This window comes from Microchirus variegatus (assembly GCF_963457635.1).
Source record: "Microchirus variegatus genome assembly, chromosome: 10".
In the NCBI taxonomy this organism is placed as follows: Eukaryota; Metazoa; Chordata; class Actinopteri; order Pleuronectiformes; family Soleidae; genus Microchirus; species Microchirus variegatus.
The window spans coordinates 14494380-14520499 of NC_139811.1; the positions used below are offsets into that span (position 1 = coordinate 14494380).

A 26120-nucleotide genomic window follows, 5' to 3' on the forward strand; every position below is an offset into this window, starting at 1 on the left:
AGAAACAACACTTCACTAAGGCTTTGTGCCGAAAGACAAAATTCCTTTTTCTCAGATGTCAATCTGACAGTCTTCTCTCCTTTCGTCAGTCTTTTTTTTTTTGTTTCTTCTCTCACTCGTGTTCTCTGCCTGGGTAGCAGAATCAGCACATCAAATAAATACAGAGAGAGGTATAGTGTTACGTTTGGAGACAGCAAAGCAGGTCATGGACAATGGGAGCGCATGGAAGTGCGTGAACTGCGGGAGCAAAAAGAAAGCAATTTTGCAGGGAAACTCTTTGAAACTGAATCTGATTTTGGAATTCAATAACAACTCCAAACTGTTTTCCAGGGGAAAAAAAATGACAGTCTTGAAAAGTTCAGTATTCAAGCCCAAGCATTCCTCACCTATCAGACGCAAATTCCAGGAGATGGGGATTGTTAATGTCATTCTTGGTCTGCCAAAATGTTATAATCATACTTCCTCCTCAGTCTTAGAGGAACCATGGAGACAAATAAACTCAAGTCACTTTATTAGGAACAAGAAACCCTCGGAGGCTGTGGTTTGTGGTCCTTTTGAACTGCGTCGTGTTGCTGATTTCATCTTGAATTGTGCCGGCACGAGCACTGAGCAACATAAAGCAAGCAGTTCACCCACATCACATGCAGGTACATCACAATCACACTTAATAAACCCGCCACAAAGACGATTAATTGCACGACTGCTGTCTCAGACTACATCAGATCCACGTAGGTGTTCCCGATGACGTGCCGACTAACTGCACAGTGGCCATTTCATGAACTCCAGTGTCTGATTGATTCAGCTTGGTTTTGAGTGGAGCCGCTGGTAAAACACAAAGTGGTGGCAAAAGCAGAAACAGCGGGGCCAAGGACTGCAGTGTTTGGCCGGAGGTTCAAACAACCTACTAACAGTGGTCTTTATCTGAACCAACCACAAACCCCCAACTACTATTTACAGTTCAAATGAGGGCTCGAGCAGAACGGCGACGTTAAAGAGCGATGGAGTGATGGGAATTCAAGGTCTTTGGCTTTAGTGTTAAGTTACACATCTAATCTTGATTAACATGCATGGTGTGGTCAAACAAAAATAAGGACAACAGTATGAGTTGCCTTATTAAGGCATTAATTATGGCATTTTTTTTCGGAAGATGAAATCTTGCTTTCAATGAGGAAAAAAAAAACAGCATAGCAACAGAAAATGATGCAGCGACTTTTATTAAAAATAATGCCTAATGAGATTAAACATCTATCAAATATAAATAGAAATGAACAAAGAAACATTGAGAATGCTGAAATATGAATGAATAAATACTTTAAAAACAAGCAGCACATGACACAAAAAGATGACTGGTCCAGTGGATTGACTGCTATGAAAAACACAAGAATGCTCACATCTGATTAGACAACTTGTCCTTCATGTCCCGGCACATGGTCAGGCTGGGGATCTTCCATTGTTACCTGTTTGAAAAAAAAACCCCAAAAAAAAGACATTGGATTATTTAAATGACACAAGGTTCTCTAATGAGCCATACTTATCTTTACCATCTAAAAAGCTTTTGACCGACTGACAGAAATATGAGGAACTGTAACATTTGACTGAGCCTCTTATCACTGCATATGTGTCGATTCTTTTTCAACAAATGGCTGAAGTCGGGAATGGAAGCCGTCCCTCAGTACGGTTTACATGACATAACAAAAACCTAAAATACATGTAAACATGTTAGTCTGACAGAAATTGTTTGAAATTGAGTTTCTCAGAGTTGAACTGACACACACGGATAAAGCAGTTGGGATTCAAATTACTACGGCACATATAAAGCCGATTTTCCATCATGGTACAGTACGATACGGTTTGCATTTTCACTGAGAACAAAATTTTTTGCTTGGTAGACGGGGTGTGTGCTGTGCCCAGACGACCATGTCAGCGAGATACGCGATGTTGTACTGCTGCAACGACAATGTACAGCGACATCGAACACGACACAACAACAGATGTTTTTTTCTGCTCGGTTAATGGCCGTTTGTCTCAACAAGACGTCTAAGATTTGTATGAGAATGGACTGCGGGTGTTGAAGAAACACTCACTGCTCTACACTCTACAATAAGGGTTCCAAAAGCGTCCTTCTACAAGGGCTGAGGTTTTACCTGGAACCATTTGCTTCTGAAAAACCCAAAGAAAGGGTTTTTCAAGGGTTCTTGGTAACACTAATGGTTCCAGTAAGAACCATTTTGATCCAGAGAACTCATTTCCTGAGTAAAGGGTTTTAAAAGGGTTCTTGGAGGAACCCTCCAAAAGGGTTCCAAGTTTATAAAAAGGTTCTACCTGGAGCCAAAAAGGGTTCTCCTATGATGACAAGCTGAAGAACCTTATATAGTACTACTTGCTCCACCTGCACCGTACCGTACTTTACTGTACCAAACCGTTCCAATTGGTGGAAACACACCATATATGTCCAATTGGAATCAGCCCTGTGCATGTTTCACAGTTCCCACCCCAGGCTTTGACCAGTCAATAGTAAAAGAAGCTGATACACAGAAGAAGACAACTTTGAGAAAAACAAGGAGTTTATGCTCCGTCAGCCCTGGACGTTCATACATATCAGTTTGCATGTGCAACCCATTGAGGTACACACAAAAGCGGAAAACTTCCACATGAACTATGTACACTACGTGGAGGCATGTACGCGCACTTTGCGATAAAACCCAAACTGTTGTGCTTACCTCTTGCTGCGACAGGCATCCAGGTCTTCCTGTAGCAGAGATGCTCTCTTCTGAAGGAAGTTAACCTGCAACACAGACCATCAATGCTAACGTTGGCGTCTGGAGTTGTTTTCAAAGTGAACTAGGTAGAGAACCAGTGTTTTAGAAACATGCAGCTGGGAAAGTGGAGGTGAAATGATGGCTTTAGGTCAATTGTGCTTCTTGGGTGGAGGGGTTAGCTCAGTAGAGGAAGGTAGAAGAAAAGCTTGGTTGTTGAATCCAGGGGTCAGGACAACAGGGGTTGGGGGTCAGGAGATTAGGGCAGAGGGGTCAAGACACAGGGGGAAGATTATGAGCCAGGTTAGGACGCTGTGAGGCGAGACCTTGGTATAATTTTTTTTTTCTTACTAAGCATGAGATTATCGAGTGTTTTTGGTAAAAAAAAATTGATAATATACCCTGCGTACATTTACACAGCATCTACAGCCTGGCAGAATAATAGCAGCTCTAAAATAATCTGTATTGTTCTGGGACTATCGTACTGGAGCCAAGGGTACATTCCTTTCTGTGGGGGAGACCTCAGGAAAGTTCTAGCATTTCATTTGGCACCACACCATGGGGAAGAATATGCAAAACCCCACTGAAATGTGGTCAGATGCCTCCAGAGACAAAAAAACTTCCTCCCACCTTCTCCCCATTGTAGAAATAATGCACTTTTATGTGCAAGAACCCAATGTGTCAATGAGAGCAGAGACTCCCCTGGTCAGGAATTAGATCTTAGAACTGAAACGTGATCTTTGTAAACCTATTTGAACAAGGCAGGGGTTTATGATGAGCCCGTACTAAACCTTGCACTATTAGATATCTTTTTCACATAAAACCCACTTTTGTTTATTGTATAAATGGAGAACGAAACATGGCTCACAGGAGATGGATGAGAGAGACAAGCAGAGAGGATTGGCAGGGAAGCAAAAGCAACGTCTGTGATCGAATGTCACACCAAACACCAATACCAAACATATCTTTAGCCACATTCAAACAAATAACTCAGGCATGGATATTCATTCAGAGACTTCGGGTTATGTTTCGGCCAGTTTGGGTGATTGATAGCGAGTGAAAGATAATTGAAGAAAAGAAAAAAAACCATAGACGATAACAGAACACTAAAACTGAAACCAATCTTTGTGCTTGACGAGGCCTTAAACCCTCGGAGACCCTAAGCATATGTAAACGTAAACTTCTTCTTTTTCATTGACACACACTCAGGAAATCACATCTAACTGTATGAGCTTACACCAACCATCTACACCATTATGGGCTCTTGTAGTTAAGAGTAGGATTAATTATGGCCCCGAGCACCAATGGCAGAGGCCGAAACAAAGGGGTTAACGTGCAGAAAAACTCTTGAAACTTTGCATGAAGGTCACGTCGGGTTCAATTTTAAATTTCTGCTTGACTTGTCCAGGTTTTGCTGTGTTTGAGCAGACAGGGATTTACTCCCACAGGACTAAATCTATACTGTAAAAGAGCATGCACACTCATCTGGTTTCACCCCATTCCCCCCTTCATTCATTGTTGAAATCAAACCTGGCATTTGAGTGCACTTACAGACAGATAATTAAGACTACATGGAGCCACTTCTGTCCAGTGGTTTGATGAAAGACAGCTTAAATCAAATATATGTGGTATTCGCAGCAGCGATTGGGAAAACCCAGGGCAGGTTGAGGAACTGCAAAGTATGTAGAAATATAGAAAACAGGTGCTAAACAGAGGTAAGGAAGGAATGTTGTATATTTTCACTACACTGCATACAAGCAGTCACTTCTCACCTGAGCTTTGAGAGACGTGATGGTGTCCTCCAGTTCTTGTCGGATCTCCGTCGGCATCAAACCCTTAATCTTCTCCTCATACTCCCGACGCACCACAGTGACCTGAGAGGACAGAGGGACGACAACCAAGCGGTGTCAGTTAAGTTAGAGGAACAACGACCCACATACAGTTAATAAGTTCAGATCTTGCATGCATCTGAATCATCCATGCATATGCACGAGCTAGAAAAGTGCTCATGAAGCACACACCATACCACCAACAACAGGGATATAGGTTGTAGCCAACAGAAGAAATGATTATATTGTGATGGTGATCCAAATAAGATGTTCTACCGTTCAAAAGATTGGGGTCACCTATACAATGTTTGTATGTGTTTTCCATTAAAACTCACACTTTTATTCATCAAAAGACTTGCAAAACGAATAGAAAATATAGGCAATACATTGACAAGATTAGAAATAATGATTTGGGAAACTGAGCAGCTGTATGAGAGCTTTCTCTAGCTGAGAATCTATGAAAAAACATCCCATCTCTCAACGTTAAACCAAGGGAGACAAATTCATGTATCCACCTAAATCAGATGTATAAAAATTAAGGGACTCCCATCAAGTTTCAAGAAAATCAGTTACAGACAAAAACACAAAGTCCTTTGTGGTGGAAACATAATAATACAAAATGACTAACTGTGTTTGCTTTAATACGACAATAATCTGTTGATGTCATTGCAAAATCACTGACTTGCATACACACTCCAAATGTGTGCACTTCCAGACATGGTGAACAACTTAGGATAGGCATAGACATAAGGAATTACCTGGCCCTTTACCCTAACCATCACAACTAAATGCTTAACTCTAACCCTTAAAAGCAAGTCTTAAGCATCAAAAAGCTCTTTGAAGAGGTGACGGAATGTGAGGAACAGCCAAAACGTCCTCACTCCTTTAGGCTTTTTGTGGTCCTCACAAAGACACCCATACAGGAACACACACACAGCGAGAGAGAGAGAGAGAGAGAGAGAGAGAGAGAGAGAGAGAGAGAGAGAGAGGGTATCCCTCCCTTCTTTATTCATGGCTCAGAGAATTCCCTCGCTCTTCACAGCTCCTTCACATCTCCACAGGGGGTTCTCAGACTGGCATGCTCTCTCTGCACTACACCCCCTACTGGCTGCCAATGACTACAGCCAGACCTGACACAATGCATTTATGGGCCCTGACACAGCTGGGTTTAGAAGAGGACAGGGCCACGTTGGAGGACTGAACACATCAAACGCTGAGGCAGCTCTATAGCGGGCTAGCCTGCTAGCTCCACTGGGGAGGACTGGAGGAGGAAGTCTGTCTGGGGCTAAATTACACTCCACTAAACCAGAGTCTGATTATAGAAGTTGAAAAGGATTTGGTTTGTGCAGTCCCCCCCCACTTTTACCCACAAACACACATGAATGGCTGCATGCACACACACAGAGTCCTGTCTCCATGACTTCAGACAACATTATGCTGACTTACATTCACATAGAGTGCACTTCCTATAGTTTCCCTTGGCCTAAATGCAACTCAAACCTGAAAACATGCATGTTTTCCCCATGTGTGTATGGGCTTTCTACGAGTAATAGCGGTTTCCATCCAGAATTTAGAAACATGCTGAGGGTAAATTGGAGTGAATGGCTGTTGGACTGGAGTAATGTCCAGGGTGTAGCCCACCTTTCGTCCTATGTCAGCTAGGATGGTCTACAGCTCCCGGTGGACGTCATGTGGCGTATAATAAGGCCATGAATGAATGAGAAGAGTGTCTGAATCAATTAATTCAGAGCTTAATGACCAGTTTAACAGACTTCAAGAAATCAAGGGGGGGGGGGGGGGGATTGAGTGGAAAAGCAACAGTCTTCACCCACATATTTCAAGGTGTAACCAGGGGAGAGTCTGGGCATTTTAAAATGACCATAATGTCTTTGACAGAGGCATCGTTAAGTATATCGAGTGCCTGCCCACTTCCAGCCGTCCATTCTTTCAAGAGACGCTGCTGTGAATAAGGCGAGGGGGGAGGACAAAAGATCGCTTTTCCTAAAAATAATTTTCCTGTTGTGGATTTTACTGATTGTTCCGTCTTTGGCTAATTAATCTTCCTGGTGCAGAATGAAAGGGATTGGGAAATTGGGAAGCACTTCAAAGCAGCCCCCCAGTATAAATGATCCCAATGTGAAGCGGCTCACTTTGTCTCCATGCACAATATGAGAAGATTACTCTGCCACAACTTTGCCAATTTCTCTGGCTCTTTCTGCCCTGTTCGTTTTTTTTTTTTTGAATGTGTCGGGGGCAATAACAGTGGGCAGGGAGGCCGCCGGTTTACAGAAATATGTCTTTTTCTCGCTGTGTGAGAATGAAGTCAAGGATAATTTGAGAGTAACTTTTTCAAACAAGTGGCGAAAAAAAGAGAGGTTTTCATAAGCTTTAATTTGAATGTCCAGGACTTAAAAAATGAGCTGAAGCGACGGGAGTGCAGATTTTGAAAATGTCTATCTCTATCTATAGCAGCTTCTGTAGTCATAACAAAATGGCTAGCCAAGACAAAACACACTCCACTACCTCAGACCAAAGCAATAAACAATGGTTGAATAAACACATCCCTTACCAACCACTCTGAATATAAGTCTTAGATTCTTCAAAAGCCAAGCTCCTTAGTTTTGCATTCTTGGTTCATGTATGGTGCAGTCACCGCAGCAATGAGAGATCCGCTCTGCCTAAATTACAAGCTCCTTTGTGGCAATGCTGTCTCCATTTTCCTTCCCATACATTAGAACGTGCAAGGCTACAACGGCGTATTCATCAGGACTCACAGAGAGCAACGGGGACATGTGGATACAGTGCGACAGCACGATTGCCAGGCTTTGATAACGAGACAGACGGACGCTTGGATCAGGGAAACGATCCACGCTACACTTTCACTTAACACGCCGACAAATATACATCATCACAGGACCAACTAGATGCACTGGGCGTGCATGTGCAAGCATATACAGGAGGCAGTTGGAGCAAAAACAATGGTGAATAGTAAAAACACTAAAAGTCTGATTTTAGTCGGGCTTTTAGTGTTTTTACTTAATAATTAGGTTTTTTTTATGCAAACACTTAATGCGATTCCCAGTCCGATTACTCCTGCATGTATACACTTAGTCGGACTGGAATTGGACTTTGACCCGCATGTAGAAGGAGATGACATATAAATTGCAGTACTGGTGCTGGAAAAGAACAAACTGCGATGGCATCGGAGAGAGAGGAAGCTACAGAGATGACCCACTTTTGGAATGACGAAGAGACGGATTTATGCTTTAGAACTAGGGCTGAACAATTCATCGAAATCTTATGGAAATCATAATACGGCCTCGGTGCCAGTGTTTGTTTGTTTGCCATTCTGTCTGTTAGTTAGCAAAGTCACATACGGATTTGGATGAAATTTTCAGGTTATATCCGCAATGGGACCAAGAACAGTGATTGAATTTTGGGTGTGATTCATAGATGCTATCACTGGTTACACTGGCTTAAACTGGCTGAGCTGCCTTGGTGGAGGTCTGCGCTCTCTGAGTGCTTTTCTAGTTTTAGATATGTATTTCGAATGAAAATTATAATAACGATGTACAAATGACCATTCCCTCTGATATCGTGAGTCATATCGCAATCTCAATTTTTGTCAAAATAATCGCAATGAGATATTTATTCATAATCGTTCATCGCTCCATTTAGAACCACAGCACGATCCATCTCACCGTTTGTTTCTCTGTGACGTAAAAGGTCAACAGGAAACTGATTCAAGACTCGCTAGCTTATAGAGAGATACAGCAGACCTACGTGAAGGCCAATAAACCAATTTTCTCCTCCACATCTACACTCCGACTCGGCAAATTGTCCAGTTGTCCGACTCAGTCGTACTACAGCCTTCAACTGTGCGCGTAAACGTGGCAAATAAGATTCAGGAAGTGTGCGTTTTTTTTAAATGTCTCTGTTTTTGCATGTCCAAACTAAAACGCAGAACTATTACTACTACAAAGTAACGTAGACGGCAGGCATATCCACAGCTTATGTGTTTTTCAAGGAAAACTGATGAGCGTTGATGTAGCCAAGAACTAATATGATGTGTGATTCCTCAAGGTCGAGTACCTGGAACTTGTTCTAATGACTTCATATAACTTTGCTGAACGACTGGACTGACTGCTATAATAACATCATAAAAATTTACTATTTTTTGTTTTACATTTCTATTATAAAGGTAGCATAGTGAGTGAATAGCCTCGCTTTCATATAATCACATAAAGTACATAAATACATACTATGGAGTATAATTTCTATTCTGTGCAAAGAAAAAGCGTTTGCAATTACATCTTTGTGCAGCATGTCAAACTAAACCTTAACCATAGTTTAGTGTGCAGCGTGCGTGGGTGGAAGCAGTAACCTTTTTCTGTAACAGCACCTCTAATGTGGAAACATAAACTAACCTAACAGACAGAAAAAAAAGGAGACAAGGACAAGTAAAGTACCAATTCAAGTCGTCTCCGTCTTTCAAATTCAACACGGGACAATGTCTTCGACTCCCCAAAGATGTCTCACTCATTCTCTGAGAGACGCCGTTCCTCAGCATCGCATCCTCTCATCAGTTCCAAGGTCCCTTCACTCAAATACACATTTTCCTTTTCTTTTAACTTTGTACAGCAAAGGCATGTTTGTTTTTCTGACAGGTGGAGGGAGAAAAAAAAAAAAAAAAAACCTCATCACTATTAGGACAGATGTTTGGATTGAGCAACGCTTGTTGATCAAGCCTTTCCAGAAGGTTTTTGGCCAGTGACGGACATGAGATGAGAGTGAGCAGGAGAGAAAAAGAGAGGAAGGGAAACACGGAGGGAGGGAGGGAGGGAAAAAAAAGTGAGTCGCTATTTTTCAAAGCAATCAAAAGGGACTTTGAATTTCTGGAGGAAAATCAGGTTTCATCTCTGCAGCTCTTTTCAAAACGAGATTTTGTTTGTTCCCGACGAAGTGAGATTCTCTCGTTTTTTGAAGACTGCAAAGAGCCGTCGTTTTCCCCTCGCAGTCATCTTAAAGTGAGAACATTTCATCTATATATAGTGGTTTTGACTTGCCGTGGTGTTTGGTACTGTCACATGGCGTGGCGTTTGACAGCTGCCAGCGGTAGAGAACAAGCCCTCGACACTTACAACGTTCAAATAAAGTTTGTCATATTGTTGGGAAGCTTGATGTATGCTAATGAATTTGGCGTGCGTGTGCGCAGGCTTGCGTGGGATGGTTTTGTGGGGTTGGGGGATGATGGAAAGACATTTTTGATAAACCCCCCTTGTTCCAAAAGCTTAAAAAAAAAAAACCTTGTCAGGAACAAAAGAGTACATCAAAAACGACGCCACTCACAAAGTTTGCACCTCATCATCCACTCAGTTTGCACTCAGAGAGTTCACCAAGGAAGCGATATGAAAAAAATGCTTTGCTGCAAGTGGGGAAAAGAAGAAATATCTTTAGAAAAAAAAAAAAAAAAAGGAGATTAGAAGTGGCTACAGATCTTAGTGAAGTTGCTGGAGTGATGCGATGGGATTGGTAGCTGCTGATGTAATCTGTGCCTGTACAAAAACAGAAAATCAGGAAGACTCTTTTGCATCAATACTAAAAACAGCTCCAAGAATAATTCATTTTCTTATTTCACCACGCTCTCATGTTGCAGGAAGATGCATCTTTAAACATGTTCAATTCAACGTGCCCAGTGTGTCATTACACATTTATAAAAAGAGCTGTACTCCCAAACAGTCCGATTCAATTTTTCAATGAGAAGGTCAGGTGCTCAGCCGTCATTTTAGAGGAGGCAGGATCAAAGTACTTCTGATTTTGGAGTAAAAAAAACAAACAAATTGAATTGTGAATCAGCATTAAATCTCTGGTAAGCAGTCACAGGTGTTTATAGGCTTTAATTTAGTTTAAGAGTAAGTTACTGAACCTTAGACCGGAAGAGAATCAATCAGAATTTATTGTACACATGTTTACTGAGGAATAAACTGACCAATTTGATCACTTATTATTATTAGAGGATTAGGTAATTTTGGTTTTCATAGTTGTTTTCTTGTGGGTTTGTACCGAAGAGGATTAGGGCCACACAACTTGACTTTAAACTCAGAATTTATGACAGAGCTCACATAGTGGTCCTGTTGCACATATATGTGAGTTATGGAGGTCTACTTACATACATTAACTTGTTTTTATGGTCAAAAACCTCCTAGTTGCTGTAAATGAGCCGATAGAAATCTCTCCTCACTGAAGCTCTCGTCAGCCACGGTGTTTCAGACTGAAATCTCACCCACAGAAGACAGAACTTTGTTGCGATTGGCCAGCCAGCGTGAACCTTCCCAACTGTCTTGTGATTGGCCAAAACCCGGAAGTGACAGAATTAGCACACTGGACCAGGTTTTTTCAGAGATCTCGCTGAGCCCGAGATTACAATACAACACAGTGTTCTCAGCAATGGCTGAACTGCTTGTTTCGAAACTTTAGGGCTTCATAAACAAGGTAATGGCGCAGATGCACACAAAAAACTGGGTTAATTGGAACTTCCGGTCTAGGTCCGTTTTAAACTCAGAATTCTGACTGCATTCTCAGAAATCTGGGCACCCCTAGTTCTGAGTTTAAAGTCAGAAGTCAAATATTTTTTTTTCTGTGTGGCCCTATTCCTCTTCTGTAGGTTAGGCTAGTCCATCCTGTAAGAGACTTCTTTCTAACGCAGTCACAATTTCTTGTCAAAATGCCCGATCGTTTTTAACGGTGTGCGTCTCATTGTATCGCTCAGGATCCAGCCACAGTTGTCCCATCTGTGTTTTCCGAGATTCCTTCATTCTCATCCAGCTGTGGCACGGTCTCTCACTTATTTTGTCGCAACAACTAAACCTGCGATACATTAATGACTGAGATTCGCTTGTGGCACAGAATCAAGAACCATCGCGAATCTAAAATTGGTTCCAAATGCGCCGTCAGATTCTTGTTTACAGATTCTGTGCTTCGTCACATTGCTTTGCTTAAATCGTAACCCTTGCTGTCCTCATATCAGGTAGCAGTGTTTTTGAAATCTGTCTGAAATATAGTGCCTTTTTTATTGACACGGAACTAAGCTAAACTTAGCTCCACACAACGCACGTGTTGGTCGTTATTGTGGAGCGACAGCAGAACTAAGTACTTTGACCAAATCTCCATTATCTCACTCGCAAGTACATTTCATAGTTTCACATTGTGCAGATTTAACAGCAATCACGATTGATAGGGAAATTCACTTTTCTTACTTTGTGTCACTTTCTCAAAGAGGATGTTATTACGAAATAAAACAGGCAAAGAAGTAAGATTTACTTTTCATCTCGACTAAGAAACTATAGAGAGCACGCACCTTTATTTCCACATGCCTAGTATGTAGTATTACACTTATGTGCAAACTCTTAAATGTATTATTCCATAACACACTAAACTAAAGTTATATAAATATATGATAGAGGATTTTAAATCACAATTCTGGTTGCTAGCGAGGTCAGGTTCTAATGATCAGTAGCTCGAGGAGCTCGGAGAGAAGAGAAGCGTTTGATATTTTAGATACGGTATGAAGTCCTTTTGTCTATTTTGCAACTAGACAGACTATCATATGACTCGACTATGATATGACAGATTATCATATATATGTGTGTATATATACAGTATGACTTGAGGAGATTGGTGAGTTTCAAGGGCAGTGATCAAAAGAACCACATGACATAAACCCAGTTGAAAACACAATCTGGTTCTCTCTAATTGCTGGTCTTACATTTGTTTTTCGTTTACTTCTTATTATTTGTGGGTTCTCATTAGTTCTCCTCTTAACTGTAGGGCTTCACGTTGCATCATACAATTCGGAAAGTGAGTGGGGTTTAATGGTATCCGCCTCGCATACGGTCAATGAAGCTGTTTTTTTGTTTGTACTTAACACAGGCTGTATTTCTGTCACCCTTGCAAACTTTCAGATGCTGAAAGTAGAACACCAGCGTTATGTACTTCCTGTGAGTGTGAGACATGGTACATTTTGTCATGGTACCCACAGCTCTGTGTGGATCTTCATGTTTACATCAATGTGTTGTTTGTTTCTCTGTAAACTGTGGCTAAAACTTTAGGGAGCACATATTCACCATTAACTAGGTGCTTACTAACATAAAGGGCTAGTATGCTACTTATATACTACTGTTTGGGGTGACTTAAGCCCAATTTATACTCCTGCGTAAAGTGCTCTATGCCGCCGGAGAGCCTCGCCATCGTCTCCAGGTGCATGAAATAATTTACATACCACCTCCGAACACGTCTCCTCAGTCTTTCACGTTTCTATTTTTGTATCAAAAATATCCGTGTTTCAATGTTATTCAGCTGAAACAACAACAACAAAAAGTATTTCTCTCTCGGACACCATTGCTCACTGTAGCCAGAAGCACAACAAACTTGCATAGCGACCCCTACTGATCGGGTGGGAAATTGGAGTGCGTATCCGGCACCACAACGGAGAACTATGAGGGCTCGAGGGGTCTCCATGGCTACGCCGTTGGATAACGCATTACGCAGTTGTAGAGGTATAATGTGGCCTTTAGAAATGTCCTTATTTTTGAAGGAAAAATTAATATAACATTAAATTAATCGGAAATACACTCTATACGTTGTTAATGTGGTAAACGACTATTCCAGCTGCAAACGTCTGGTTTTTAATGGAATATGTACATCGGTGCACCTAGTTAATAGTGAATATGTGTTCTCTAATCTAAAGTGGGTATAAACTGGTGGAGTATAATGTGAATAACTTCCATGTCCACAGCGTCCACAGCTGTACATACGTGCGCTCTCACAGGAGTTCTCATAATTGAGGCTTAAGTCGTAGGAAACAATATGCAGCGCCTGTGGGACTGGGTCAGCGACCAACACCTCCTAAAAACCAGTGACCCCCTTCCAACAGATTTATGACAGTCAGACACTGAGGTGTGTGACGAGTGTGTGAAGTGTGTACAAGGGTCAGTGGGCGGATCAGAGGGGACACAGGCATGAATGCCTTTCGGTGTACATACCAGGCTACAAAGAAGAGCCTCCTGTGTGAGTGTAGTCATTACTGCTTTCTTCTCTGTGTGTGTCAAGGTCAAAACAGAGCCTGATTACAGGGCATTCTGGAGAGCCATGGGGAGTGTGTGTGTGTGTGTGTGTGTGCATACAGAGGCTTCCCTCTGAACACAGGCGGTGGTGGCATTCCAGGCCCTAGGCGCTGGCTCTTGAAGCTAAATCTCAAGGAATTTGGGTAATGTGTGAGGGGGCATTTCTCCTGCTCTGACCAGGAGAATGGTAAAGTGATGAGGGGAGATGAAAAATTGACTTTCTTTGTGTTTTGTACCACCTCCTGCAGGGCCACGTAAGGATGGCAGGTAAAGGTTGAGGCGACAGGGGGATATCAGGTGATGGGGAAGCAGTGATCTGTGTTTTAAGGGGCTCCTCCACAAGGATGGTGGAGTTAATAAGAACAAGTCACAGACATGAAATGAGTTGGCAAGATGCAAAAAGAAGCATGATGAAAAGACTGAGGGCAGCAGATGGAAACGTGTTCATGTTGGACTCTGTGAGCTATGCAACAGTAATGGTGAGAAGCAAATGAGCTTTAAGAGAGAGAGACAGGCCTGACAATCATGAACAGGGGAGAAATAAGGAGTTGCTGTTTTACCTTTTCTTCCGTTTCGAGCTCTTTGCTCAGGAGCTTCTTCTCCGTGCAGTGAAGCTGCCTCTGAAAACTTTCCATTTTTTCCTGCATAGTCTGGGGAAAACAGAGATAGAGAGAGGGAGTCAGCGTTGACTGACGCAAGAAGAAAAGCGACTCAAGATTGAGTAATGTAATAATAGCAATACTGGTGCGGCAAAAAGAAGTCATGATAGACATTATTGAGACGTTTCCCTCATAATCCAAAACGTCTACTTAGACAAGGAATTAGACTATTCAGTTTATTAGCTTTTTTTATTGGAACATTATTTATTTGAAGGTAATAAGATATATACAGTATAAATCCTTGTTTATGCTTGCACGTGACACTGTGGCGCGGGGGCTCTGCAGACGGCGTGCGACCTACAAGCGTGCACGGAGGTGTTGTTCATTGCAGTATTCGCCTCAACGGCAGGGCGCGTACAGCCAAAATATTCAGTGAATAAGCAGGAAGTCAACGTGTGCGGCTAGATAAATGTCATCATCCAACATGGTGACACACGCTGTATCTATATATACGACTTTAGCAGAGTTGTTACAAAGTTTATTTTGCTTTTTTGTTTTGTTTGCGTTACAGCAAAAACCATCGTCTTTTTGTAACGTGGTAGCAATCTCCTTCCATGAATTTAAGGCCATTTGACTGTCTCAGTGCTCTCGGACAGAGTCATACAAATGTTTGTACAAGCGGACCTGGCCGTAGCCGACAAAGTTAGAAAAATTCAGAGGTGCGCGCCCAAGCACCGCAACACCTTTTGGAGCTGACCTAGTGGTCAAATGCTAGAGTAGAAATTTGTTTTCCAGAATTCAACCAAGAAAGAAGAAAAGAAGGAAGGAATGGTATGTGTGATTGAGGCAGTTTTTCCGCCTTTCTGCCTGTAAGTGATAGCGGTGGAAAGAAAGAAAAAGTTCCTGCCTGTGACACAGAACCAGATGTCTTGAGTGCACATATGGACACTTCATGTTTGATTAGTCCGCATGAAAAGCAGAGTGATATATGCGCACACACACCACACACCTTATCATAAAAGCACAGACATGCCTTTACACTTCCACACACACACACACACACACACACACACACACACACACACACACACACACACACACACACACACACACACACACACACACACACACACACACGCAAACTCAAAGTGTGAGGAGCTCTGTCTTGCATCAACAATGTCAGTGTTTCTCCCCCAGTGGAGTTGATTGAGGACTACAGGTGTTGCCTTGTTGATTCTCAGAGCTGAAGGAAACCCGGTTTAGATGATAAGCATGACCGCCTGATCTACAACCCACTCCACTGACATAAATCATACACAGAGCGTAAGGCGTCGGGGCCAGAAAGAACTTCAGGGTAGGAACTCTACGAGCTTCTGGGTAAAAGGGAAGGAAGGGGTCACAATGAAAGAAAAAAGAAAATATAAAATCATTCCCCCCCCTAATTTCTGACATGAGAACATGATTCTACCACCAAAACCCCGTCACCTCTACACCCTGTCTGACTGACAGTCACATGCTACACATATCAACGCACGTTACTTGACTGTCTTTTGATTTGAGAGCACAGTCAGTTTCAAAACTGCAGCACGAAAAGCAGCTGGCCTCCAGCACGCTGATCCTATTATTGAGGCTGTTTCTTAGGCAGTCACGATCCCATTACGGCCCACATCTTCATCCAGAGCACGCAGTTGCCTTCCATTTCATCATTTTCATTTTGTTTATTGGTGAATCAAAGGCCCAACAACTAGAAAAGAATTCTTCTGTGGAGCTGGCACCTTTCACACGAGTTTACTGTAATGGTGAGGCATTTTTCCCTCACTTTTCTTTTGAGGAGGCAACAATTTTATGCTCCGTCAGCTTGAAGAAGTGAATATTTCGAGGTTAATGGTTGGTAGAAAGACAGTGAGTGATGGTCGACACGTAGATTAATCTGCTCGGCGTTAACCGTAAATCCTCCTCCATCTCTTCTTCCAGGCAGCAGCACAGCTGATGAAGAGAGACCCTGACAAAACAGCCTCGACTTTCTAAAACCCCGCTTCTGATTCACTGCAGTGTGACACAGCATTTCTGGACCAGGTCTTCTGGGAAGTAAGGCTGACTCGTGTGCCTCACATGCTGACGTGCTCTTCCCTTTCATGTGGGTTCTGCATCTGATGTGCTCAAAACAACTCCGAGGAGAAAATGTTCACCACTTGTCACTTCGTTAATAGAAATATACGAGATGATTCCACTGATGAATAGAAGCTCTTGATGAGTCAGAAAGGATCAGAGCAATGCTTAGTCATTATCGCCGTCTGAGATATGGTACATGGCATTCAGGGCCGGGCTTAAGCACATAGGAGTATCTATTGCACCAACTCTGACAGACATATGACATAAATAAATAAGTCAATAATGTAGACACTGCAGACAGCTGTTAACAAGTATATGATTTTAATCCTGTGTAAACTTAGTCACCTCAAACAATAATTAAAGGACTCATATTATATCCTATTTCTACAAGTTAACCTAGTTCCCTGGTGTCCTAATGAACATGTCTGTGACATGCTTTGGTCAAAATACCTTAAGGATGAAGCACCACAGCAGTTCAATCACCCTGCTAAAACAGCCCTGTTCAGAACGCTCTGTTTTCAGTGCCTGTCTCTTTAAATGCAAATGAGACACAGGAAACTACGCCAGGGTCACTGAGGCTCTGGCAGCTAACAGCAGTTAGCATTTGGAAAAGCAATCATTTGCCGACATATATGAATCCACTTGACACGTAAATCCTTTGAGGCTGTAAATGTGTGTAGAACTCTGTGCTGCACTGTGCAGCCAAGAATAGAACACTTTGCAGACTTCCACTATTCCGGATACTATTGCCCTCGCCAGCACTTCGTTTTTTTAGGGACAAAGCAGAGCTCCACGAGACAATTCCAACTGTGACGTCAGATACGTTGCGGAAGTCAACACCGCATATTTTATCTCCTTTACTTAGACTGAGGTGGGCCACAAAAATATGAGGAGTAATTTTTTTTCCACAATTTGAGTACTCATAGGGCCTCCAGAGTCAGAGTTAAAATGACTAAACATTTGGTTTTGCATAGTATGTCCCAGTTTATAGGTAAATATCAGTGAGGAAACTTGTACAACAATTTCACCAAAAAAGGTTCTCTTTGCAAACTTCCTGTCTGTCTCGTGTTAAGACGCACACATGCACAAAAATACTGGCTGTTTCCACAGTATTGAGTGTGTAAAGATGTGTGAATGACCGTGTACAGAGGATCAAGCTAAAATGTCTCCAGATGCTCAGGGCGATGTGGTCTTTATCAGCCATGCAGACTTAAGATTACTGAGAATAGGCCGGGAGAAGGGGGGAAATCAGATTTCCTTGAGGGGAGGTTGAAAAAAATAAACACAAACCCAAGCCAAAGGCTAAGACAAAGACATAGCAAATATCAGGAAGTCATTGTGGAATAAAGAAGAAAACAGGTTCAGAAATGGGAGGGGGGGGAACAGCAGTGAACCTCTGCTGCAACAGCTTTAAGGCCCCTCTCACCTCTCCATCAGCGATGTGCTTCTGCCTTTCATTCCAAAGTTTTGGAATAGGATTAGCGAGCCACACGTGCACGCAAGCACCAGTAAACACACCGCTCACAGCGATCCGTGCAGGTACAGGCACGCATTAATATTAACAGCGAAAGTTCTAAAAATGCGAGCGCTGTATTCAAATGACTGTGCAATTTCAGCGCTGTGTATGCACACAGATGCACCGAGTCATCTTTCCTGGGTGGTCCTCCAGCTCAGATAAGGGAAGCATGTTTCCCTAGGGTGAAGTTAAAGCAACAGAGGGCAGGGGGAGAAAAAAAAAAAGAAGCAAAATGGAAGAAGGGAGGGGAGAGTGGGAGGAGGAAAAAAAAAAAAAGGCCAGGGGCCTCTTTAAACTTGGTGTTTTGTTAGGAGCCGAGCTGCTCTTCATGTGCGGCGGGGCCTTCTATTTGCAGCGTGCTGTCAGAAGTTTCTCCCAAAGTCTGGATTAAAGAGATCCTCTAATGACACTGAGGCTGGACAACTTCAGACAGCAGCAAAAACCTCACACTGCACCGCCTCCAGCCAAGGACGCACACACTCGCACACACACACAGACACACGCAAGCACACACACACACAAAAGGGTAAGAACAGATATACACAAGGGGCTTGAAGCACACAGACATATCTAAGCAAAGACACAGTATGTGGACTGCGCTCCCACATTCACACCAGCTTTAGTAGAACAAGGCAGTGTGTGTATGTATGTCTACTGATCCAATAGTAAATAATAAAGGAGGTGCTAACCTCAAGGAGAGATGGATGGCCAGAGAGATGAGCACAGACTCTCTTTGATCTGCACTTTTATCAAAGGATTGTGGGAAAGGTAAAAAAGTGAGTGTAAGAGAGAAGCTGGAGGAGGAGGAGGAGGAGGAGGAGGAGGAGGAGGAGGAGGAGAGGTCTCCCTCCTGAGGTGTTAGAGAAGAGAAACTTTTGCTTTTGCTTTCTGCCCGACTGTGTGTAGGAATAAAGAGACGTGCTTTAGCAAGTCGACCAGGACAGCCCCTCTGAAAGATATCACTGATATTGGCATGAACCGACTTGCTTTCAGTACTTTGATGATATTCAGCACTTCTCGCAGAGTTGATTCTGAGTTGCGGATCCTCTGAACAGAACTGTAATCTTGTCTCTTGCAATGTGCAAACATGGTGGCACAGTTATGGAGGCACCTTTCCTCGCACTCATGGAAATAGTCAGAAGACAATTGCTGCAGTAATGAAGACATGTTGCAACTGAGCTATGCCCACGGGGAGAACACACTGTTCTCTAGCTTTCCGTCTTTGACTCTCTCTGCCGCTGTGAGCTACAGTAGAGAGAGAATAAGAAAACAACTCTGTAATATGCACCATATGCCGAGCGCATGTGTTTATGTGTGGGTTTACATGCATATATTCCCTTTATCAAATAATAGATCATTGAATTGATGCTAAGTTTAGCAAAAGTTGCAAATACAATTTCAGCCTAAGAGCTCTTGATAAAGTGAGACACAACATAAAAGATTAGTGTTTTCATCTGAGATCAAATGTTCAGATTCACACACACACACACACAAAGAAATTGCATTCCCATGCAACTAAAATGGATTCTCAGTTATGTTTCATAATGAATAGTTAAGCATCCTGTCGTCACTGACAGGATAAAGCAGTAGAAGATGGATACCGGAACGCTTTGCGTCCATATACTTGTCATTACGGTGGCCCTCAGGACTTCTGCAGAGATTCACCAGCCCATCACACATTTGTGACGTCAGCCTCTCAATACCGTAATTCCTAAAACAGTTGAACTGCCAGATATCAAAAGTGAAAGTTACCTTGGGAAAAGGGGCGGAAAGAATCAGTCATTGAACATTTTTTGATGGTCATAAGAGGGTTAAATAGGTTACAAAACTTTATTTTGTGTGTGCACCGCAGTGCAATTGTTGATTTTAAATAAAAAAATAATGTATAAACTAAATATTACATACATGAAACACGTATTAAATGTTACTTATATGAATTCTCTCAAGGGGGTTTAATGTGTAACAACTGTCCCTTAATAAATAGTAATTGACCAAGGCTGATTATTAAAAAATGACAAATATCAGCCCAATTAATCATTGGAAATTTTGTCGCTGAGTTCAAGACTTGGTTAGCTCTTATTACATAAACTATAAAATGCAAGTATATCTTATTATGGCAACTGATAGTCAGTGTTGTGTTTCTATTGATTTCTGCATTTGGGGATTTTTCCAACTACGTATACATAGAGTTACTGGAACAGGGACGCACAAAACATTTTGGCCATTATGGTTTCTTTGTACTTAGAATTAGGCCTGTGGTTTAATGAGTAATTTCCGTTTGTTGTCCTTGAACAGAGTATGTCCTCTATGAGTTGTTCTACTTCCCACGTTCCTTCGTAGCATCCTGGAATGTTATCTCTCTCCTACTTCCACCTCCTCCTCTGATATGTGGATCAAACGCTGCCGGGAATCTGCCCACAGCCGGAAAAGTCATCAATCAGCCAACACTATGCACACAAGTCAAGATGAGTGGGTACACAAGCCTTTATGTGGACATGAAGGCATTTGGGTGCTTATACGGTTACATAAACAGAATAAGAGTGTGAAAGAGGAAGGTATTGATCCATATTTCACACCAATACTGACAGAAAGTGACACATTTATTGCCGACTATATTGTAATATGTCTGAACTTGGAGTTGGGAGTGTGCAGCCAGACGGTGCTACAGCTAGAGTGGCCTTTGCATAGTAGAAAAGTATGTCTTGCTCTTTTGTGTTAGCAAAGTAAGCATCTGCTTTAAAACAAAAAAACACACACGCTCTAACTGGTTTGTCAGTTGGTGCTGCCTTCGCTTTGTCTCTCCAGCGTTTACAGGCAACTGTGACTTAGAGGTTGAAGAGGTTAAAGAAGCAGACTTGGGACTGCTGACGTCAACAGGGTTACTAACCCTAACCCTTTATTTAACAAGGCCTAAAATCTCCCAAAGGTTTGCAGTTACACTTTCAAAGAGCCATTTTATTTATTAAGGGGAAACATTATGCAAAACCAACTTTTCAATCATTTTAATACTTATATTTGGGACTCTGGAGGCCCTATGAGTAGGCAAAGTGTTTAAAAAGATGATTCACTCATGTTTTTGTGGCGTACAGGAGATAAAACACGAGATGTTGACTTCCGCACCGTATGTCAGACAACGGTAAATTCCTGGAATTGTTGTCTTGTGGAGCTCCACTTTGTCCCTAAAAAATGTGAGAGTGCAGGCGAGGAAGTGGAAGGATGCAGAGGAGTGGAAGTACGCAAAGTGTTCTATTCTTGGCTGCACAGTGCAGCACAGAGTTCTACACAAACTTCCATCTTCAGAGGATTTACGTGTCCAGTGGATACATGTTATATATGACGTCAATGTGCCGGCTAGAGTCGGCAAATGATGGCTTTTCCAAATGCTAACTGCTGTTAACTGACGGAGCCTCAGTGACACTGAGTTTCCTGTGTCTCATTTGCATTTAAAGAGACAGGCACTAAAAACCGCGTTCTGAACATGGCTGTTTTGGCAGGGTGATTGAACTGCTGTGGTGCTTCATCCTTAAGGTATTTTGACCAAAGCATGTCACAGACATGTTCATTAGGACACCAGGGAACTAGGTTAACTTGTAGAAACAGGGAATAATATGACTCCTTTAATATCTTTTAAAAAACAAAACAAAACAATGCATGGTAAATCATGCATAGAATTAAAAGAAAGTGACAGAAACACAGATGGCTTCGCATACTTCAGTAAACTACGTAGCTCAAGGTTGACGCAAAGAACATGGAACATGTGTTGGCGGACGTGGAGGGACACACAAACAAAGACGACAAACACACACACACACACAACGATTGAAGCAACTCTTTGCCTTTGCAACAGAGGGTATCCAGCACACCTGTTCTTGATCCACCGCTGCCATTCCTTCCCATAGGCAAAGTCATTCTTTCAACCCCCACTGAAAAAAAACCTAATGCATATATAACTAAAGAAAGTACAGACAAACTGCAGCTGCTACAACTAGCTGTGCTGAACGTTCGCACGTTTGTGTCGCTGTGTGCGCGCACACGCCCGGAAAAACACGTCCCTCGTTACTGGTGTACATGCATAAAGGCGAAAAGGCGAGGATCACACGGACTACTCCTAAATGTGACACCTGGCAGTGTCTCGGGGACAAAGAAGAGTGCACGCTCATGTATTCACTCTCATCCTCAAACAGAGCGAGACAATGGTCACTGTTGCATAATGCAATCTGTCTGCTGTCACTTCACCCAGAGGACACTGCAACAGGAGGACCTTCTCTTTGACTGGCACTCGACGTTACTGCAGGACGGGCCATGGATCCAAGGTGTGAAGCCCTGTCTCTGCCAGTGTGTGTGTGTGTGTGTGAAACCACAGTGCATATGTGGGTGTTTGTCAGAGAACACTATTCAAAGGTGTAGTGATAAGGGCACTAACTCAAAGCATTGTTTGTGGGCGAGTTTGAGGGACAGAAACACACAGATAAATACTTAGTGAGGAGAAAATAGGAGAGAGAGCGAATCCAGGTATAAGAATGAGACATGAACAATATGTTAAAGGGGTGTGTGTGTGCATGTGCACAGGTGTACGCGCGGCAACATTCAGCAGGCAGAGAGACAGGAAGCACTGCTGTGGGGAGCAGGAACAGCGGTGCTGATCAAAGCCCAGGCGGGTGACACTATGGGCGGAGTGCCATTGTTTATTCACCAGCCACCTCTCCCTTTTTGGCAGGGTGAGGTGAGCATGTGTGCTTGTGAATGTGCGTGTGGTGACAGAGTTTGAGACAGAAAGAGTTGGAAGAAACAGAGTTGGAGAGCGAGAGAGAGGAGAGGGTGTGTGAGAAAGAGAGGAGATGTGTGTGTGTCTGTACCTTTCTCTTGGCAGGCTAATGTGGGCTTGAGATCTGTCAGATATGGCAGCTGCACATTCATACAGCCTTAACATGCACACACATACACACACAGACAAAAAAATGTGCATATTGTTCCGCACTAAAATTATTCCAGTAACTACACTATTAAACTATCAAAGAAATAAAACAAAAAATCCATCCATAAACGGGGGACACTTTGCTGAGATATCAGCACACACAGGGCAACAGATGACATCAGGAAGTGAACACTAACACAAACTGCTGGCTGTGTCCCAATGCACTACACTGGCTTCCTCTATATACTATCAGCTCCCGTTTCCCCTTACCTGATACAAATAGACAGCACAAGTGAAAGCAAAAACAACGTTTTTCATCTTGCATTCCCTTTCCCACGGTGCTTTGACACTGGCAGCACTAACACTGCCCACATCTGCCTTGTCCACTGTTTATGAGATAATTGGTAACTAAATATACACTCCCGTTCAAAAGTTTGGGGTCAGCTATATCATTTTTTTTTTTTTGCTATTAAAAGTCACACTTTTATTCATCAAAAGAGTTGCAAAATAAATAGAAAATATAGTAAAGTCAAGAAATAATGATTTTAAATTTTGCTTTTGCTAACATCATTGCACAACGGTTTTCAAGGGTTTTCTAATCATCCAATAGCCTTCTAACATGATTAGCAAACACAATGTACCATTAGAACACTGGAGAGATGGTTGCTGGAAATGGGCCTCTATACACCTATGTACATATTCCATTAAAAACCAGAGGTTTGCAGCTAGAATAGTCGTTTACCACATTAACAATAAATAACGTGTATTTATGATTCATTTAATGTTATAGTCATTGAAAAAAAGTGCTTTTCCTTCAAAAATAAGATATATAATAAGAAATAAATAATTTCCAAGTGACCCCAAACTTTGGAACGGTAGTGTAACTGGATCAGAAATACTACTCGGACCACAACTTTATTCATGAGAGGTCATTAGAACGAAAAGGCAGAGCATTAAGTAGAGTGTAGTGTATTATCCAAAGCACCAGAATTACAAAGTAAAAGGAGCTAAAGGCTGCAAACCTGGGTTCAAAGTGTTTATATTAAAGGCAGTGATTTGTTTCAGTGTTTATAATAAAATGAGTTAGTTCATACCAGAAGGCTTCTACTCCAGGTTTGCTCCACCTACTGGTTTTTGCGTTAACATACTTGATATTAAGTTTATTACATCAGAGCAAAGTATGGCGCGCACACACACACGCCTCACAAATATAGTACTCCACCTAAACATCACTTATACAAAATAAAACCCAGATAATGAGCATACTTAACTGTACTACCGTTGTTCTAAAAAAAAGAGCTTTACGAGATACGAAGGTCTGTGTGCAGTGAACAACTCCTGAGTACAGTCGGACCACAGACGAGGCTAAATTCAGGCTAGAAACAGCAGAACAGAGCTGGTATAAGGGAGGGGGAAAAAAAGAGGAATATCTGATCTGGTGCAGCATGCATTCAGAACAACTGTTTTGGGATTATCCCAATTCAAATACGCAGCTAACTTTGATGTTATTTTCTTCCCCTCCCATTGTCTGAAGCCCCTCGCTCTCTTCATAATCCCGGCTCTTTGAAGTGAGCAGCATGGAAACAATGTCAGCAGGCGACACACTCCCTCTGACAAACCCACTGACAGCTCTGCCCCCCCCCCCCCCACACACACACACACACTTTCTCTTCTCTCTGTTTTTCCATTTCTTCCCTTGCCCTTGTGTTTGCTGTGTCAATCCTCACACTTCCTCCGTGCAGTTCCACCTTTCTTCCCTTCCTCTCTTTCTTTTATTTCAGGTTTACACTAAATAAGTCATTGCTATTTTTTCTTTTATTTACCTCTATTTAGCTTTAGCTTCTCTCCCCTCCCCTGCATGTCTGGCCTTTAATAAGCCATTCAACCACTAATTGGAGTCTCATTAGCGGGTGGTTAATACAGCCGGGATCATATTAATGAGGACTCAGATAATGGAAACGGAAAGCTTCTGTCTGTTCACAGCTCATGTGCCAGGACGCTGCTCGTGTCTTTTGCCCAGCGACAGAGGAGACGGCATGCGTGCGTGTGTGTGAGTTATGTCATGGTTTAGTTTAGATTACGAACAACAAAGCTACAATATGAGCAAGTGTAACCAGCAACAGAGACGCTGTTGACAGTCAAGAACCCCCGTGGATTATCACATCTCTTGCGTAACGTTACGTATTGATACACTGATTTTGCGGACTGAATCGATTCTGATTCAATTAGATTTCCAATTTGATTCATAGATACATTCAGAGATATTTTACATACCAATTTTGCTAAGTTGCGGAGGAGAATTTCACAAAAATAAAATGGATCATTCTAACGTGGTGCATCATTAAAAATATAAATGTATACATTAGAAATGTAACTAGAAAATCACACGAATGAGTGCAACTCCTCAGTCTATGGTGATAATTCAAACCTTTAACCCTCTTATGACCATCATGATCATCAGGTCGCCTGGATTTACTTTGATTCTATGGCTGTAGAATTGTCAAAAAAATGTTAAATGAGTAACTGCTTCTGCCCCTTTTTCCAAGATCACTTTCCATATCTGGCAGTTATTCAATATTACTGCGTGTTTTAAATGTGTAATAACAGTTTAAAGCAGGTTTTCTCACTACCTGGTCCTGGGGAGCCACTGTCCTGCATGTTTAAGACGTTTCCCTGCTCCAACACACTTAAAACCTACAGGAAAGTGGCTCCCCAGGACCAGGTAGTGAGAAAACCTGGTTTAAAGGAATAAAATACCAAAAACGGATTAGGATTTTTCAAGTTTATGGCAAAATAGGAACTCGTCAATAGGAAAATGACCATAAACAAACAATTCCGCATTTGACAATTTGAACTTTGAGCTATTTTACATTATGTTTAAATCTTGTCAGTCCTGGATTTTTGTTTTCAAGTTTCTGCCTGTTTTTGGAGTAAATGTGCAGGCGTTTTTGTTGTGTGTACTACTCCCTAAAGCAGTGTTTCTCAGTCCTGGTCCTGGGAACCCACTGCCCTGCATGTTTTAGATGTTTCTAGAGCTGAAACAATTACTCCATTATTAATACTAAATACTGATTTAGGATCATTCCGATGTGCTGAATCCAAAAATCAGCTCAATCAGGTTAACTTTCTGAACAAAGCTACATATTTAACGTTTTTGTTTACATGTACAGGTACTTTCGCATGATACAAAATTATTTTATATTTCTTGCAATAAACACATTCTGAAGATTTTGCATGTGCCAAATTATGACTAATTGTTTTTTTTTTTTTA

At 42.0% G+C, this 26120-nt stretch overlaps 1 protein-coding gene across 1 annotated transcript in view; it reads right to left on the bottom strand.

Moving 5' to 3' along the window:
• Nucleotides 1–2716: 2716 nt before the first annotated feature.
• Nucleotides 2717–26120, bottom strand: part of cep112 (centrosomal protein 112) — a gene marked incomplete at both ends in the record, with an annotated part of 113711 nt that continues 90307 nt past the window's right edge. Inside the window, 3 exons of the mRNA XM_083896694.1 lie at nt 2717–2785; nt 4529–4630; nt 14268–14357. Of these exons, the coding sequence (XP_083752820.1) occupies nt 2717–2785; nt 4529–4630; nt 14268–14357 (261 nt within the window). The remainder of the gene's footprint in view (nt 2786–4528; nt 4631–14267; nt 14358–26120) is intronic.